Source organism: Entelurus aequoreus, linkage group LG01, assembly GCF_033978785.1.
Source record: "Entelurus aequoreus isolate RoL-2023_Sb linkage group LG01, RoL_Eaeq_v1.1, whole genome shotgun sequence".
Classification (NCBI taxonomy): domain Eukaryota; kingdom Metazoa; phylum Chordata; class Actinopteri; order Syngnathiformes; family Syngnathidae; genus Entelurus; species Entelurus aequoreus.
Window position 1 is genome coordinate 39,287,017 of NC_084731.1, and position 20,378 is coordinate 39,307,394.

At 39.8% G+C, this 20,378-nt stretch overlaps 1 protein-coding gene across 4 annotated transcripts in view; it reads right to left on the reverse strand.

The window, feature by feature from the left end:
- LOC133651914 (calcium-dependent secretion activator 1) overlaps positions 1–20,378 on the reverse strand; it is a 304,205-nt gene that overhangs the window by 52,376 nt on the left and 231,451 nt on the right. For all 4 annotated transcript variants that reach the window (XM_062050168.1, XM_062050159.1, XM_062050151.1 and 1 more), the window contains one exon: positions 19,350–19,457. In XM_062050168.1, coding sequence (XP_061906152.1) covers positions 19,350–19,457 — 108 coding nt within the window. The remainder of the gene's footprint in view (positions 1–19,349; positions 19,458–20,378) is intronic.

Genomic DNA, 20,378 nt, shown 5'->3' on the forward strand with positions numbered 1-20,378 from the left:
GACATACACTTGTAAAGAACATAATGTCATGGCTGTCTTGAGTTTCCAATAATTTCTACCACTCTTATTTTTTTGTGATAGAGTGATTGGAGCACATACTTGTTTGTCTGACCACAGAACTTTCCTCCAGAAGGTCTTATCTTTGTCCATGTGATGTCAGATGAAACAAAAATGTAGCTGTTTGGCCACAATACCCAGCAATATGTTTGGAGGAAAAAAGGTGAGGCTTTTAATCCCAGGAACACCATTCCTACCGTCAAGCATGGTGGTGGTAGTATTATGCTCTGGGCCTGTTTTGCTGCCAATGGAACTGGTGCTTTACAGAGAGTAAATGGGACAATGAAAAAGGAGGATTACGTCCAAATTCTTCAGGACAACCTAAAATCATCAGCCCGGAGGTTGGATCTTGGGCGCAGTTGGGTGTTCCAACAGGACAATGACCCCAAACACACGTCAAAAATGGTAAAGGAATGGCTAAATCAGACTAGAATTAAGGTTTTAGAATGGCCTTCCCAAAGTCCTGACTTAAACGTGTGGACAATGCTGAAGAAACAAGTCCATGTCAGAAAACCAACAAATTTAGCTGAACTGCATCAATTTTGTCAAGAGGAGTGGTCAACAATTCAACCAGAAGCTTGTGGATGGCTACCAAAAGCGCCTTATTGCAGTGAAACTTGCCAATATTAACATTGCTGTATGTATACTTTTGACCCAGCAGGTTTGGTCACATTTTCAGTAGACCCATAATAAATTCATAAAAAAAAGAAACTTCTTGAATTTATTTTGTGACCAACAATTATGTGCTCCACTCACTGTATCAAAAAAAAAAGAGTTGTAGAAAGTATTGGAAACTCAAGACAGCCATGACACTATGTTCTTTACAAGTGTATGTAAACTTTTGATCGCGACTGTACATGTAATTCAAGTGCAATAAAATTGTGCATTGTGCAATTCTGCAACCATCAGCTATAAATATTTTCAAATTTTTTGCAGGAAAAAAAGGCATATCTCAAACGGGATGGAAAACGCGTCATTCATTTGAAGGTTTCACATTCAGTGTGTGCTAATGCTTCCGCTAGTAAGTTTTCGCTTCATTTGGCAAGTATTGCAAGTTGCCCTGTTGTCATCCTTTCTCGTGAAAAACCCTTCGCATCCGTGCCGTGCATGCGGGCCCACAGGAATCGATAAGGGTATCGTTCACAACACTGGCAAATGATTCCCAGTCATGGAAACACTGCGAGCTGATTCTCATCCCCAAAAGCTAATGTTGCGCTACTTCATAGGGGTTCTGTTACTGTATGCAAAAACCTTCCTTTCTTACCTGTTCGCACCTGATTTTGTGTATTTGGGATCCATTGGTGCCAAAAATGTAAATTCAAACCATGGAGGGGTTGAGGAAATATTTATAGAACAATTTTGTCTTGTTCCAAACATGCGGTTTGAGATTTGCCCCGACTTGTGACGTTTACAAACATGTGGATACCTCCATACATAACAAGAGTTTTTTCCGGCTAATGCTCGCACAAGTCCGCCATTTTTATTTTCCTTAGCGGCAGTTGTAGTCCAAACGAGAATGTGTCTACAGTGTGTTGAATAATTATTTCCCAACCTTTGGACACAATGAACTGTGAATTAATTTCCATCTTATGTGCAGTACATTTTGTTCAAGGACATAACATGAATGCACCTGCTGTTTCCTATCCTTGCAAATACAAACACATTGTATCTCATTTAGGTCCCGGAAGAAAAGGTACTAGGAAAGATACAAAGAGAGAAGAATGTGTGTGCGCTAGGCACACACACACACACACACGCCCTGTTAACTTTCAGTTTCGATCCCTGTCAAGGCAAAGCAACAAAAGTGAACAAAAGCATGTCATTTCAGAGTTTAGACAGCGTGGTCTCCTCCCCAGTGCTGGTGTTGCTATTGTTTGTACTTACTTCTTTTTTGTAGAATACATTGTTAAACTTCAATTCTAGTCAACTGTCATCATTTTAGACAACCTTAGAATAAAATGATCTGGATGTACTCTTCCCTGCTAAAGGGAGGGTCCCAATAATCCGTCCCACAAGGCGACTCGGTAAAGAATCTGGGTATTATCTTCGACCCAACACTTTCGTTTGAGTCACACATTAAGAGTGTTACTAAAACGGCCTTCTTTCATCTTCGTAATATCGCAAAAATTCGTTGCATTTTGTCCACTAGCGACGCTGAGATCATTATTCATGCGTTCGTTACGCCTCGTCTGGATTACTGTAACGTATTATTTTCGGGTCTCCCTATGTTTAGCATTAAAAGATTACAGCTGGTACAAAATGCGGCTGCTAGACTTTTGACAAAAACAAGAAAGTTTGATCATATTACGCCTATACTGGCTCACCTGCACTGGCTTCCTGTGCACTTAAGATGTGACTTTAAAGTTTTACTACTTACGTATAAAATACTACACGGTCCAGCTCCAGCCTATGTTGCCGATTGTATTGTACCATATGTCCCGGCAAGAAATCTGCGTTCAAAGAACTCCGGCTTATTAGTGATTCCCAGAGCCCAAAAAAAGTCTGCGGGCTATAGAGCGTTTTCTATTCAGGCTCCAGTACTATGGAAAGCCCTCCCGGTAACAGTTAAAGATGCTACCTCAGTAGAAGCATTGAAGTCCCATCTTAAAACTAATTTGTATACTCTAGCCTTTATTAGACCCCCTTTTTAGACCAATTGATCTGCCGTTTCTTTTCTTCTCTCCTCTGCTCCCCTCTCCCTTGCGGAGGGGGACTTGCGGAGGGGGACTTGCACAGGTCCGGTGACCATGGATGAAGTGCTGGCTGTCCAGAGTCGGGACCCCGGGTGGACCGCTAGCCTGTGCATCGGTTGGGGACATCTCTGCGCTGCTGACCTGTCTCCGCTCGGGACGGTTTCCCGCTGGCCTCACTATGGACTGGACTCTCGCTGATGTATTGGATCCACTGTGGACTGGACTTTCACAATATTATGTCAGACCCACTCGGCATCCATTGATTTCGGTCTCCCCTAGAGGTGGGGGGGTTACCCACATATGCGGTCCTTTCCAAGGTTTCTCATAGTCATTCACATCGACGTCCCACTGGGGTGAGTTTTTCCTTGCCCGTATGTGGGCTCTGTACCGAGGATGTCGTTGTGGCTTGTGCAGCCCTTTGAGACACTTGTGATTTAGGGCTATATAAATAAACATTGATTGATTGATTGAATAATTGCGACTCATAAGCTCAAATACTTTGTTATTTTTGTTATTAACCAGCACAGGTCACAACACAAACTTAGAACATCATCTGAAGAAGTAAAATGTGCCTGCTTAACATTTGTGTTTTGTTTTGTGTTTGTGCCTACTCAGACTCTCTTTAAGCTCGTATTTATCTACTTAATTTCCAGTTAATAGCTGCTTACTTTCCGCTGCAACACTTTTAAAATGAACAAAGCTCTTATTCTGTTGTTTTAGGCTAGTTTATGTATTGATTGATTGATTGAAACTTTTATTAGTAGATTGCACAGTTCAGTACATATTCCGTACAATTGACCACTAAATGGTAACACCCGAATACGTTTTTCAAATTGTTTAAGTCAGGGTCCACGTAAATCAATTCATGGTATAAATATATACTATCAGCATAATACAGTCATCACACAAGTTAATCATCAGAGTATATATGTTGAATTATTTACATTATTTACAATCCGGGCGGAGAGATTTGGAGGGGTGGGGTGGTTGGGGCAGGGGACTTAGGTTTGGTTGATATCAGCACTTCAGTCATCAACAATTATATCATCTGAGAAATGGACATTGAAACAGTGTAGTCTGACTTGGTAGGATACGTACAGCCAGCAGTGAACATGGTGAGTTCAGAAAGCATTAGAACAAGTATATACATTTGATTATTTACAATCCGGGGAGGTAGGATGTGGAGGGGGAAGGGTGTTAGTCAAGGGTTGAAGTTGCCTGGAGGTGTTCTTTTAGTGCGGTTTTGAAAGAGGATAGAGATTCACTTTCTTTTACACCTGTTGGGAGTGCATTCCCCTCACTCGTGAACAAGACCCCGAGATACTTGTTCACGAGTGAGGGAAAGATGGAGAAGGAAATCAGCCGGAGAATCGGAGCAGCTGGGGCAGTATTGCAGTCTCTCTGCCGCACTGTTGTGACGAAACGAGAGCTGAGCCAGAAGGCAAAGCTCTCGGTTTACCGAGCTATCTACATTCCTACTCTCACCTATGGTCATGAAGTGTGGGTAATGACCGAAAGAATAAGATCGCGGATACAAGCGGCCGAAATGAGTTTCCTCAGAAGGGTGGCTGGCATCTCCCTTAGGGATAGGGTGAGAAGTTCAGTCACCCGAGAGAGACTCGGAGTAGAGCCGCTGCTCCTTCGCTTGGAAAGGAGCCAGCTTAGGTGGTTCGGGCATCTCGTGCGGATGCCTCACGAGCGTCTCCCTAGGGAGGTCCTCGTTGCACGTCCCACTGGGAGGAGGCCCCGCGGCAGGCCAAGGACCAGATGGGGGGATTACATCTCCTCTCTGGCCTGGGAACGCTTCGGGATTCCCCAGGAGGAAGTCGCAAATGTTGCTCTGGAGAGGGAATTCTGGGGGTCTCTGTTGGAGCTGTTGTCCCCGCGACCCGATTCCGGATAAGCGGTTGAAGATGGATGGATGGATGGATGGGAGTGCATTCCATATTGATGTGGCATAGAAAGAGAATGAGTTAAGACCTTTGTTAGATCGGAATCTGGATTTAACGTGGTTTGTGGAGCTCCCCCTGGTGTTGTGGTTATGGCGGTCATTTACGTAAGGAAGTAGTTTGACATGTACTTCGGTATCAGGGAGGTGTAGCGGATTTTATAGACTAGGCTCAGTGCAAGTTGTTTTACTCTGTCCTCCACCCTGAGCCAGCCCACCTTGGAGAAGTGGGTAGGAGTGAGGTGTGATCTGGGGTGGAGGTCATAAAGTAACCTGACTAGCTTGTTCTGGGATGTTTGGAGTCTAGATTTGAGGGTTTTGGAGGTGCTAGGGTACCAGGAGGTGCAAGCGTAATCGAAAAAGGGTTGAACGAGAGTACCTGCTAGAATCTTCAAGGTGCTTTTGTTTACAGTAGCAGCATTTGTAGCAGTATGTTTTATTTTCTTAGTCAATGTGTTTCATTTTTAGCCATGTTCTCCAGTCCCCCGATGATAATACATATAAAAAATGTAGTTGATTAGTTGCAATGGTGATTAACTTAACTTAACTTAGAGGGGCCGTTATGCACTAAGTATAGACATACACAAACACAGTTAGCAGTATATCTACTAGCAGCAGTGGTGTGCCGTCAGGGCCAGCAAGGCCTTCTCTGCTGGCCTAACATAATCAGAAATCATGATCATAATTAAAGATACAAATATTTTTTAATTTACTTTCCCTAAATATCTAAATGTATTCATATTCTCTTCATGTCATATCATGCTCCTTCCATTGCTGTCGTTTTTAGGTTAGAATTTTTCATCTAATCAGAATTCAGCTAGCTTATGTTGCCATGCTGTACCAAATCTGCCCGGGGCCTTCAGAATCAATACAGGCGTCTATGCACTGTAAGTGAACAGGCGCATACAGTTGATAGATAATCGCGATAGCCAATCAGATCACGGGTTGTTGTCAGTAAGGCCTTCTAGATGGCCTCACGTTGAACGTGACATTTACACGTCCTGTGATTGGATACTTATTGGGATCGTTAGTGGATTAATTTGAGAACACATAGTCGATAGACAGTTGCGATAGCCAATCAGATCACAAGTTGTTGACAGTAGTCTATCTAGGAAGCCTGATGTTAACGAGACTGTAATTGGATATTCACTTGTCATTCCAAAGTGAGTATCCAATCACAAGTTGCAACTTAGCAAGAAGCAGGAAGTGTTGACCCACAAAGAAGGAGAACAAAACGTTAATTAGGTGGCAGATATATATTTGCAAGGCCATTTTTAAGAAGGATATTTAAAGAGAAACTACATCTTGTGAGACGATGTCGGCGATGAAATAGGGAAATGCTCGCCATTTCTACTCGAATCGGCGTCGAATGGGTGAGTTCAAATATTGTATTTCTTTATTTTTTTCACGTTTAATGTTTTATGTTTTAATTGCTGATGCGGGTTTATTGATTTTTAAATGCGCCAGAAAATAACCCATTTTGTACACTGTTGATGTAGTTCAATGCACAATAGTGCGTAAATGTGTTCCTGTAAAGTATTTCTCCCGCAATGGTCATGTGGTGACATAAATGATGGTATTTTAAGAGGTGATCATTGAAGTCGGACATCACTGAAGGCCTAGGTGGGAAACGCACGGCCCGCCACTGACTAGCAGTAGCCGACAGAAGGACTGGGCTACAAGGTTTGAGCGACAAGTGATTGTTTTTTGTGATCAGCGTTGATTGGCATCTGCCGAACATGTTCTTTTTAACAGTAATTGTACAATAATGATTGGTGGCCTAACGATTTGACCGTTATTTCTCCGTGCGGGGTCTCATTTCTTGACGTAAGGCACACTAAGTTGACTTATTTACGTCATCGATGACGTCGACGAATTGCCCCAGCCCTACTTTTGCCTATACTGGATAAATACAAGAAGTACAGGTACTGATCAACTTGATCCATGACATTACTTCTCCTTATTACAAACATTTTAGTCATATGAAGGTTAGGAGAATCAAAGGAAAACAAGAAAAGAACAACAAAGCAGCAGAGAGGCAGCCAGCGACACCTTCACCTCTGTGAGGCCGCCAGCAGAACTAATAGAGCCTGACAACAAGAGAAGTCGTAGCGAGACTAATCCTGACAGAAAAGCTCTCATGAAGGAAAAACAGATCCAGGTCAAAGCAGAGGGTCAAGAATCAGCAACAAGCATTGGACACCTCTGTCGCGTCCAGCATGAGGTAGACTACAGGAGACAGATTGGCACCTCCAGGCTTCCTTTAACAAAATGGCACAGACGGATGGATGCCGCAACGGTACTTCCACGTCAATACGTCAATGATGAACACGCATTCAGCAAATAGGTGTGCCAGGGTTTTATACCTGAGTAACATTAAAAATGTGCTTCAGACGTACTCAAATGTAGTTTGTTGCATCTTTCGACATAAATGCATACACCGACAATCATGTACTAATTTTATACAATGCTTATCCTGTTATTGATCATAGAAGGATGGGGCTTATCCCAGATGACTGAACCCTGTTGGGAACTCGCATGGCTGCGGTATTTGTGACCCCGAGATACAGGAACCAGGAGAGTGACGATCAGGTAAGAGGATTTTAATGTATTTAAACAGAGAAGGAAGCAGTCGTGCATTTAAACGATCCAAAACATTAATCAATCCTCGGAGCAGACGAGGTAGGCATAAATAGACGCCTGATTATTAACACCAGGTGTGGCAAGGCTGCCAATCAGCAGCAGGTGAGGGGAAACAGCGCTCAGTGAGACAAGCAGGAAATTGAACCAAAATAAGAGCACTGATCGGAATAAACACAAAACAAGGAAACACAAACAGAAGTGAAGTGACGGATCGTCACAAACCTTGGACTGATCAAGCTGTTCTTTCAATAATGGGGGGATAGAATACATACTGTGTGTAGGGCTGTGATATACGACATACAATATAAATGATCATCAATAATAACCATTTTGCCAAAGGATAGAGCTTTTATTAATACCGTCGTAATATCGTGATAATGCATACTGATGACACGTTTCAGCTTTGTTCCGCAAATTTGACATTTACATTTGAACAGAAGTGTAGATAAAACATGTTAAAACAGAAAGTAACCAGATATTAAAATTAAATTTGCAGGTAGATTAATGTTGTCTGTCTATCTGTGTTGGCCCTGCGAAGAGATGGCGACTTGTCCAGGGTGTACCCTGCCTTCCGCCCGATTGTAGCTGAGATAGGCTCCAGCACCCCCCGCGACCCCGAAGGGAATAAGCGGTAGAAAGAGCCTTTGTAACCCATTTTGAAACAATTCTATTATCATTTATATGCCAAATTATATATTGGGATATATATTGTTATTGTAGGAGACTGCAACATACATCGCGATATAGATTTTAGGTCATACAGTATCTCCTATACCTAATTATAATTATAGCAGACGTAAAATGACCAAAGTACCAGCTTGGGGTCTAACGTACATAGATTTGTAAATTTATATTTCCGTACAGATCTTACAGTACAGTACAAAAGTGTCATCAAAGTCAGGGACAGGAAGCATTCATAGTGTCACGTGTCAACTCAGCAAACAAATACAGTCCAGCTTTTGGCTAGTGGCAGCCATGGCCAGTGATAGTGCCAAGGAGAAGCCAGAGCTCGAAAGGCCTCATCTGTTTGGCAACGCTTGTTCTTCTCGGTCAAATATGTAAACAAAGATATACGTGGATAAGTTGAACGCAGTGTGCCGCCATTGTTCAGTAGAGATGGAGAATGGGACTACACTGTCAAAAAAAAAAAAAAAAAGAGTAGATTTTACGGTAGAAAACTGTCAGCACAGTCGCCAGAATTTTAGCGTAAAAATAACAGTGATATCGAAAAATTCTGGTGACAAACTGCTAGTTTTTTTTACTGTAAAATATATACTGTATATTGTCACGCTTGGGTCGCATTTTACTGTGCGGGTCGTTCTCCCAAGATGCAGCAGGAACTCCGGAGGCAAGGTGCAGGTGAGACAATGATGTATTGTCCATGCAAAAATACAAAAGTACAAGATACAAACAAAAAAACACGTGCCGATCGGGGGAGCAAAGGAACTAGCTAGCGCGAAAGCTTTGCATAAAAGCAGGAATCAAGAATCATGGAAGCAGGCAATCATCAAACGTAACTTGTTGCATAGAAGCAAATAAGACAGCCAGAAAGTATGTTTTCTGAAAAACAGGAATATCTAGCACTCTGATTAGTGCCCAGGAGCAGGAGAGCGTCCCGAACACTAATCAGAGGCCGGTGAAACTATTCAGCACCCATGGTAACCAAAACACAAACCCAGAGGTGCTGAAAACAGAACTGAGGTAGTAAAATTAATAGAACAAAACATGATCCGGGCAATTGATCATTACATATACTTTTTTTACACGATACAATCTTGAATTATTAAAAGTGTACATTACTACAACTTGCAAACTCTTACTGTTGCACCAGAAGTGTCATAAGTATGGACCGGGGGCCATTTTTGTCCCACACCTTGAATTTGATTTTCCTTCACATAGAGTAAAAGTAAAATAAATGTATTATAAATTACATATATTATAATAAACTAATTTGCTTTGACACCTAACACACAAATATAAGATGTGGACATTTTGACCAACAAAGGAAATGGTTTTAGTGTGTTTAATGTTCAAATTAATGGCATACAGTTCCAGTACCTGTTAAGGAATTCGGTACATTCATAGGTACTTTTATAGGTCATGAATGAATTCCCTCTGTTCAACCGAGTAGCGATTATTCTCTGTGCGTAACCTGTTTTAAAAAGGTTTTATTATAATTTTTATACCAAATAATATATTGCGAGAATCGGTTTGAAATGAGAATCAATCTTGAATCAAAATGTCATCCCAAGAATCAGAATCCAATTCAATTGTGCGATGTTGCAACAGTCACATCCCTAGTAAACACACAACGCAAAGTCAATAGGTGGAATTTAGGGGTTAGTTTATTTATTTTGTCAGCCATCAGTTGTTGTTGAGGACAATGTTTGGACGATTGAAACCATTTTTCACACTACTAATAAGTGATCATGATGTGTGTTTGCAGAGGGGATGAAGTCCTGATGTTTGGATGTTTTTGGGCAAACATAATAAGATATCGACAAACAGTTTGGATTAGTAAAACCGGAGAGAAGCTGTCTGTCTGAGCTGTGGATAAAGCAAATCAACACGAGATCAGCACACTTTCCCAACACCAGTTAAGTTGAGCATTGTGATTAAGATGGTTTTGTTGAAGTAAACATGTTTGTGTGATCTTGTTTAATAGGATGTCAAGGAATGTTTTGGAGATTGATCACACATGCGCATAATATCTGGACCGGGCTCCAACAACTTATCAGTTTGCCATTTTTGGTTCTATTTTGCACTACATTGTACATTCTTCATATAATTGTATATTTGTAACTGCGCCGCGAGATGCAATGAAATGTACAGTACAGTAGTTCTATTCTTTAGAACCTGCGGTTCGCTACCTGGAAACATAAAGACGTCTCACAAAGGAATCTTTCGTACCACTTTTTACCCCGACGATTTTAAACGGTTGTTTGCTCACTCAGAAAAACAAGATAATCCTTCAGTCTACAGATTAGATGCAGAGAGCTGCAACTCATCTAGCTGCAGGGATTGTTTAAATACACTTGATTTTGGCGATATGCTGTTTTGGTGGTACTTGACCCCCAGCTTAAGTATTTAAGGCAAACGGCATCATGTGACCGAACGGCAAGTTAATTAAAGCTTGAGCTGTTTACTTTTAGTCAAAGGCAAGAAGGAAGTGTTGCACAGTAAATATTTTCCATCCATCCATTTTCTCCCGTTTGTCCCTCTCGGGTCGCGGGGGGGGGGGGGGGGGGGGGGGCTGGAGCCTATCCCAGGTGCACTCGGGGTACATCCTGGACAAGTCGCCACCTCATCACAGGGCCAACACAGATAGACAGACAACATTCACAAACTAGGGACAATTTAGTGTTTCCAATCAACCTATAGTAAGTATTTTGAAGTCACAAATGTACTTTATGATGACACACTTGCATATTCTGAATTAATAATACTAATGTGTTTAATAAATAACACTTTTTTTTAATCACATTTTAGCAGCAGGCAAGCCAGTAGTAAACATTGTCAGCATAAATGTAAAAAAGCTAAAGTGATATAGTGTCAGGGGCACGGGGGGAATGAGCAAACAATACACATCTTCAGCGCCCCTATCAAAAAAAAAATTGCACAATATATGGTAAAATATCGGCAGCTGTGGTTGCCAGAAATTCCCCGTAAAAAACAGTCACGATGTATAGGACATTAAGGTATGTTAATTTTACAGTTGATAACTGTTTTTGCTTACGATAAATTACAATGAAAAAAAAATGCATTGTTAACCTGGTTAAAAAAAAACAACTGTCGAATTTACGGTAAAATATCGGCAGCTGCGGTTGCCAGGAATTCACTGTAAAACAAATTAGGGTCAATTTTAGTTTTGCCAATCAGCCTATCCCCGGGTGCTTGTCTTTGGAGGTAGGATGAAACCAGAGTACTCAGAGAGAACCCATGCAGTCATGAGGAGAACATGCAAACTCCACACCGAAATACCACTTAGCCTAGGAACCGAACCCAGGACCTTCTCACTGTGAGGCATGAGCGCTAACCACTACTCCACAGACTTTCAGTACCAAGAAAGACATTTTAACACCTGTTTACAGATCACTTATCGAAACTTCTTTAATCTGTAACATCTCACCCATTTTCAACTTCCTCACTGTCACCACCAAAACAAAGCTCTCCTGCATAATAAATCAGGCCGGGAAAATAACCAGAACAACTCAACTTTCTCTGACTGAAGTGCTTAGGCCAGGGGTGTCAAACTCATTTTAGATCGGGGGCCACATGGAGAAAAATCTACTCTCAAGTGGGCCGAACTGGTAAAATCACGGCACGATAACTTAAAAATAAAGGCAACTGTTCTTTTTTTTAAAACTTACATGTTGCGGGTAATAGTGTTCTATCTTTATTTGTTGTTATTTATATTTTCTGAATAAATCATGTGATAATGTTCATCAGTCAACTCATTGGTGTTCATTTTCAATCCATCAAGATAAAAAAAAGATATCAAAATCAAATTACAGTATGTTATTTATGTAGTTTGATCATTTTCCTCGACTGATGTACTAACATCATGTGGTTTATTTTGTACATGTGTAGCATCATCTACAAAGATACAAAGAATTGCTATTGCGACACCCAGTGGACACATTTAGAACAGCAGTTTCGTTCATTCAAAATTTTCAGGTACATTTTTATACTTAGCAAACTCAGATAAAACCTGTTCGCGGGCCTGATCCAGTCGTCGGGCCGTACGTTTGACACCCCTGGCTTAGGCGTGCAGTGGGAAAGAAGGCTGTTATCATAACTGAGGAGCTCTCCCGCTCCCAGGATCACTCCTTCATGCTGCTGCCATCAGGCAGATGATACAGAACCCCCCTGGCCAGGTAAAAACATTTACAAGAAATAATTCATCCCCTCTGCAATAACTGGGCCAAACAACATGAAATAGGCCGCACTGTGTCTCTTGTATACCTGTTGCTGTGTTTAATTGGGTTTTTAATTTTGCAATCGAAGCCATGTCAAAGACAAATTTCTCTTTTTAATGTAGAAACAGACAATAAAGCTATATTCTATTCTACAAGAAGATTTTACTTTCAGAACCAGAATTAGAAATACTTTATTATCCCGAAGGGAAAATTCTGAGTATTTATACAAGCTTTCACTGGACAACTCACAACACAGCCTTATCCAACAAGTTCCTTCAAGTGAGCTATTAAAAATTAGCCTTAAATGCTCCGTATCTGTTAAATAGTTGCTTGCAACCAGTTTCAACACACTCAATGTCTGGAACCCCTTGCCACAAAATTACAAGAAAACATATTGTTAGCCAAAGGTTGTTTAGGCTAATGCTTTAACACAAACCACTAAAACAATTAAGGTATGCTGTAAATGTAAATGTACAATCTGCAAAATCTTTAATTTATCAAGAATATTACCGTATATATTTGAGTATTTGCAAATGCATTGTACCATTTTTCATTATTTTCACAGTAATGTCATGTGTTTTGTATGTATTAAAACCATATTCATTTAGGTTATCTACTGTTTCTTGGTTTGCAGAAATCAACTACTTTTACTACTGTGATAAACTATTTTGGATTTTACGGTGTTTTACTGTTGCTATTTAGCAACTGCTTGCCGAAGTTTTTACGGTCATTTTTTACAGTATAGAAGCATGTATGTGCTGGTGCCAGCAATTTAGAGTGGTTTGTATTGATAAATAAACAGAATATTTTCAGGTTCTAAAATCGTATTTCATTTAAGTCTGCAGTCTGATGTAACAATCGTCATAATTATTCACCAAAATAGGGATGGGTATGGAATTTGGTAGACTGGCAGACTCTGCACTGGCTCAAGTACTTGGTGGAGAAACAAGCAGTCAAGCACTCAGAAGACACTAGTCGGATTGCCTCTAGGTAGACCTGGGCGAGAAAACGATTTTATCGATAACTTCAAGTTTTTTGTTGCAGACGATTTAGAAAATTTAAAAAAAATGTGTTTTTTTTCTTCTTGCTCTGCAAACTTTTTGCCTCAAGAGCTTCCGTAGCTTTCGCCCTTCCCCTTATTTTCTTAGGGAGATTCACACACATAGCACAACATGTCTAATGCTAATGCAACCGAGAGCAAGACGTTTGTTCCAAATAAAAGAAAAGTGTTGTCAGTGGTTTGGTTTCGCAGCAACAGGCGTGGAAAAAAAATACACGCTGCAAAGTTTGTTTAAAAAAGGCAGCAGCACAAAAAAACCTGTTCCAGCATCAGAAACAGAAGCAACCAGCCGAGTGGGGGAAATGCAACTCACTGCAAGGAGAACAAGAACCTAACAACAAACAAACAAACTACCGCTGTATGTCGCTAAAGATGTGGTGCCCTGAAGTGGAAAATCCTGCGTTTATCTACTTACTAAACTATAGGGACCTCTCATTGCTATATTTTTATTTACGCAAGTATTTCATTCAAGACAGAAGATTTGGATGATGTTTTTTTATTTGCACGCAATGATAATCAAATGTTTTGTTTACATACTGTACGTATTTTATTAAATACAGAAGTTGTGCCTCCCATTAGAAGCTCTATATTGATTTTTATTTGATTAGGAAAATGCATACTAAACAAAATATGAGCAAAAACATCACAGTAAATATGCCCAAATGAGCTAAAATAGCTCAATTTAATCTGTTTTATCTGTGTAGTTTAAAAAAAAAAAAATTCTATACAAAGTCCAATTTCTGTTTTTTCAGAAAAAAATAACAACTTTATAACTTTATTAGAATTTTGCTAATTTTTTGTGGTTTTGGTCCAATATGGCTCTTTCATCATATTGGGTTGCTGACCCCTGATCTAGCACAAACTTTCACCAACTCAGAGGCAACGCAGCAGCTCAGTATGTCTTAGCTGCAGTAGCTAGTTACCGCTCTATGATCAAGGCACCACTAAAAGTAGTTCCTCTACATTGCTCTTATAATAACAATATCGCTAATACTTGGTTAACATGCAGGTCAAAACATGTAAATGGAGCATTATTGGTGATTTTTTTAGAAGGCGATATGGGCGGAATACATGAATGCATTATCCTGATTGTTAACCGCGTAGTACGAATCATATTTCACAATGTGACTAACAGGCTAAATTCCAAAAAAATGCAGTTCCCCTTTAAGGCCTACCATAGCTCAGGGTAGAAGTATTTAACACATTTAGTCACACGGTTTAAAACGGGATTCTGAAGCGAATAATTGGTGTGACTCTTCCTCCAGCAGCCCCAACAGGTAAATTAAGTTTGACACCGTTGTTCTGAAGCAAGTTTATGCAAAACCAACTTTTCTTACTTATTGGTACCTGTTTTTTTGTATTTGAAATCTGTATACGTCTTGAAAATGTGAAATCAAACCAAGGAGGCATGGTGGAGATATTTATCTTCAATCTTGCCTCCCTTCATACTTCCTCCAAACGAATCGTTTGGAATTTGCCCAATTTGTGACGTTTTTCCCCAAGTGTGACATCAGCGGACATCTCCATTTATGGTCAAATTCTACCCGAAAAGCTTTGCTCGAGTCTGCCATTGTAGTATGAGCGTTGTACCATATTTTCGGACTAAAAAGCGCACTTATTCTGTGTCATATGTGTTTTATGTTGCACGATTGCACCAAGAAAAATTCCTAGTTTGTGAACCCGTTCTCAAATAATGGCAATAAAAACTATTATGATTCTGACTTAAAATCCTTTCATTTTGTCAAAAAATCGACAGTGCGCCTTATAACCTGAAGCAATTTTATTTTATACATAGTGTAATGATAAGTGTGACCAGTAGATGGCATGATGCTGTTCAATGGACAGCAGATTATGCATAAATGGTAAAGGTTTACCCAAAGTGCTTTGCCCGGGTCCGCCATTGAAGTCGGACGATGTAGTAAATTAGCTCCTTCTTTTTCTCTATTCTCTTGTTGTGGGGCGTTCATCCTTCGCTTTTGCCATTTTTAATATAAAGTAGCGTAGAGTTCTAACTTATATCTGTCAGTAGACAAGACCAGTACAACAAGGATGACGGGGAGAAGACGCTGTCGAAGTGGAGCTACGTAAATAAGAAAGTGGCTTGAAGATGATCTATAAAACATAATCTATGCAACATTTTGACCAAAGAACCACGATTACATGTTATGTAGACCACAATAATTGTTTAAATTTATTTATCATAATATGACCACTTCTACGCGCCTTTTGTATAAAAATAGACCCGAATAGACCTGCTCATCGGCAGGGCACCTTATAATCCGGTGCTCCCTATGGTCCGAATAATACACTTGTCAATAAGTTCCTTCTTTTTCTCGATCCTCTTGTTGTGGGGCAGATTGGATCATACATGCACATGCATTCTCCGCTGTTGCCATTTCTAATGCAAAGTAGCGTATCGTTCTAACTTATAGGAGCGCTAAAAAGTACAACATGGTTGACGGGGAGAAGATGCAGTCGAAGTGGAGCCACGTAAATAAAACCGCCAACAAAACGGCACATTCTGAAGAGACTGTCAAAAAAGCGGCTTGAAGATGGTCTGTAAAACAGAAGTTCTGCAACATTTTGACCAAAGAACCACCATTACATGTTATGTAGACCACAACAAAGTGTTTGAAATCTTGGGAAAAAAAACAATATATGACTCTTTTAAACACGCTGCTTTGTTGACACATGAGGCCCCTTCTACACTAAGCCTATCCAGGGTAAATCCCATCTAACCTTATCTGTGTCCACACCAGAGGTGGGTAGAGTAGCCAGAAATTGTACTCAAGTAAGAGTACTGTTACTTTAGAGATGTATTACTCAAGTAAAAGTAAGGAGTAATCACCCAAATATTTACTTGAGTAAAAGTAAAAAGTATGTTGTGAAAAAACTACTCAAGTACTGGGTAACTGATGAGTAACATACACACACATATCATATATATATATATATATATATATATATATATATATATATATATATATATATATATATATATATATATATATATATATATATATATATATATATATATCATACTTGCCAACCTTGAGACCTCCAATATCGGGAGGTTGGGGGCGGGGGGCGTGGTTATTTACCGCTAGAATTCACCAACTCGAGTATTTCATATATATTTCATATATATATATATATATATATATATATATATATATATATATATATATATATATATATATATATATATATATATATATATATATATATATATATTTATATATATGTATGAAATACTTGACTTTCAGTGAATTCTAGCTATATATATATATCTATTTTATTTACATAAAATAAATACTTGAATTATCTATCCATTAGATGGCAGTATTGTCCTGTTTAACTTCTCCGTTCATGACTGAGAAATCATTTCGGCCACCGTGTTCAATGGAGAAGTCTGTTCTACATATTTACAGGCAACATACACCTTCCCCTTCGAACTGTCCTGGATGAACTGAAATTCTTGTTTCCATTCGTTTTGGAACTTGCAAGCGTATTTATATTGTGGGAAAGCGGACATGAGAATAGGCTGTCCCCACTCAGTCTCAGGTCCGCATTGAGCTGGAGGGGGCGTGGCCTCCAGCTCCGGCTGAATACCGGGAGTTTGTCGGGAGAAAATCTCTGCCGGGAGGTTGTCGGGAGAGGTGCTGAATAACGGGATTCTCCCGCTAAAAACGGGAGGGTTGGCAAGTATGATATATATATATATATATATATATATATATATATATATATATATATATATATATATATATATATATATATATATATACACACACATACATTGATATATACAGTATATAATTTATATTTATTTATTTTGCCGTTTTTGTTTACATGTTAAAGGTGTTTAATGAATATACATGCATGTTTAACATATAGATTCCTTTCTTACATGAAGACAAGAATGTAAGTTGGTGTATTACCTGATTCTGATGACTTGCATTGATTGGAATCAGACAGCAGTGCTGATAACGTCCACGTTTTCAAATGGAGGAGAAAAAAAGTTCCTCCTTCTGTCTAATACCACATGAAAGTGGTTGGTTTTTGGCATCTTATTTGTCCAGCTTCCATATTCGTTTTTATACACTTTACAAGAAATACATTGGCGGCAAACTCCGTAGCTTGCTAGCTTATTTGCGCTGGCTTTCGGAGACTCTTATTTTGTAAGCGCAGGCGCTATGGAGCGGCACTTTTATTGTGAAGACAGGAACTGTGCAGTCAGTCTTTAGGCTTTTGACGGGATGTACGGTTGAAATAAAAAAGTGTCTTTTTTCCTTCACGCTTTTGATTGATTGATTAGAACTGTTATTAGTAGATTGCACAGTACAGTACATATTCCGTACAATTGACCACTAAATGGTAACACCCCAATAAGTTTTTCAACTTGTTTAAGTCAGGTCATGTGACCGCCTAGATCTGTTTGATTGGTCCAACGTCACCAGTGACTGCATCTGATTGGTGAAACGCAGTGAAACGTCACTAGTGACTGTATTTGGTGAAACGCAGGCACTTTGAAGGTCTGTCTGACAGACCAAAACAAACAAAGCGTGCATTAACAGATCGATAAAAATTAGTAGCGAGTAGCGAGCTGAATGTAGATAAAAGTAGCAGAGTAAAAGTAGCGTTTCTTCTCTATAAATATACTCAAGTAAAAGTTAAAGTATGTTGCATTAAAACTACTCTTAGAAGTACAATTTATCCCAAAAGTTACTCAAGTAGATGTAACGGAGTAAATGTAGCGCGTTATTACCCACCTCTGGTCCACACACACACACAATGGTCGTTTAAGACCCCCTGATACCCTCCATTCGCCGGGGGAACGCGACCTACTACGCATGCGCGAAAAAAATGTGCAAGTCATAGTCACCTCACCTCTGACCTGGAAGTGTATCCTTACCCTGTGTTTCAATGTATCCTATTGCCACATTTCTTTTAACAGTAAACCTTGCTTGCCTCACCATCAGCAGCTGTTAGACTAGCCCTGTTGCAGTGAATCACACCTGAGCCATCATACATGAATCATATCTTTAATGGACTTGTGAAAGTAAACAATGTGATAAAGAACATTTTACACCAATCATAGATATCTGTTCAGGACGCTGTGCTGGTAGGCTGAAATTGGCGGTTGTACTTAATGGCCACAACCACTTCAAGGCTTCACAATAGTTATGGAGTACAAAACTAGACGTTGAATAATTGTTTGACATACATCGCGGACAATAACTAGTAATAGTCTGCTTTGCCAGTCCAAATGTATTTGCTGTTTTCCGTAGTCTGTCGTTGTCTCCCCTTTGACAAATGGACAAGGTTTTTCACTAAGTAGAATCACAGCTGACCTGGACATTCGAAATTTCTCTTGCCGTTCCTCTGGCACAACACACTCGTTGACAAACATATCCCGACAGGCTGCCGTTCTTCCAGGCCTTATCCAAAACCGTTGCTCAACCGTCTATGTTGCCGTCTGAGATGTGTTGTATCCGAAATAGCTGCAATCGCACGTTTGCTTCTCTTAAGTGTGTGATTTCCACATGGGCATGTCAGGATGACTCGCTTCCATCTTTCTGAAGTTACTTTCTGTGTGGGGCGCGGTCTTTCTGGCGTCACTTCCTCTCCGAACTCAGTTTGTAAACGATCAATGAGTCCATACAAAGCTAGGAACCGGAGATTCAAGAAATAGACTGCGCACTTACAGGTGTAAAAAATTGTCCGAGGAGGGGGACCTTAAACGCTGATTTAGTGTGGCTGAAACGAGGCTTAGGCTAAACAATTATTCGTTTAAGCTGTTATGCGGCTTAGTGTAGACAGTGCCTAAAAGAGTGAGCGTGTCTGCCATTTGGAAACAAACAACCATTACAAGATCATGACATCCCACCCAAGCCTGTATAGACAACATCGAGAAAGTTATTTCCCGTTTGCTGTCATGACCAAAACTGCATTCAGATGAACACTCCTTGGATGCAGACAAATAAGGATGATGATGACGATAAGCTCCAAAGCTGTGGTTTACTTACATCAAACAATCTTTCAATGTAGACCTCCTCATTGACCTTCTCCCGCAGCATGTCCTGGGAGTGACGCACACACGTCACATAACCGTCAGCCACATCCATCCCAGGCTTCTAAAAGAGGCAAGACACAAATATATCATAGCAGGTACTAATTAGGTTACACAAACATCTTCAACTTATTGCTCAATATATGACTGATCCAATTCAGGCAGCTATTTCACCAAATATTAAAATAGCACTGTTGTTTGTTTGTGCTGGTTTGTGCCGTTTTTAAATAATTCTGTGATTCCTCCACGCCGTCCTAATCTTACCAAACTACCCCTAAACATTTCTGCTGGTTTGTGCTGTTAAGGTTTTAACGTAATTAACATTTTATTATTCATACCGGCAGTGAGTGATACTGAAATATGACAGCACAAACATTGATTTGGAAAACGGGCTCAGGGGGGCTACGTGTTAATAATAAGACATCAGTAACAATAAAACAATTAATAGCACAAACGATCTGACAGCACAAATGTAGCACAAACGTTGGGACAAGTTTGGAGGGATTTGGAAAAGGTGGGGGGGCGACATGTGAATAATAAGACATCAGCAACAATAAAACCATAACAGAACACTTTTTTTTAACAGCACAGACATATCACAACTGTTTGGGAGAAGTTTGGAGGGATTTGTACATGCTGAGGGGAATGCGTGTGAACTAGTGTTGTCCCGAAACCAATATTTTGGTACCGGTACCAAAATTATTTTGATACTTTTCGGTACTTTTCCAAATAAAGGGGACCACAAAAAATTGCATTATTGGCTTTATTTTAACAAAAAAATCTTACGGTACATTAAACATATGTTTATTATTGCAAGTTTGTCCTTAAATAAAATAATGAACATACAAGACAACTTGTCTTTTATTAGTAAGTAAGCAAACAAAGACTCCTAATTAGTCTGCAGACGTATGCAGTAACATATTGTGTCATTTATCAGTCTATTATTTTGTCAAAATTATTAAGGACAAGTGGTAGAAAAATAATT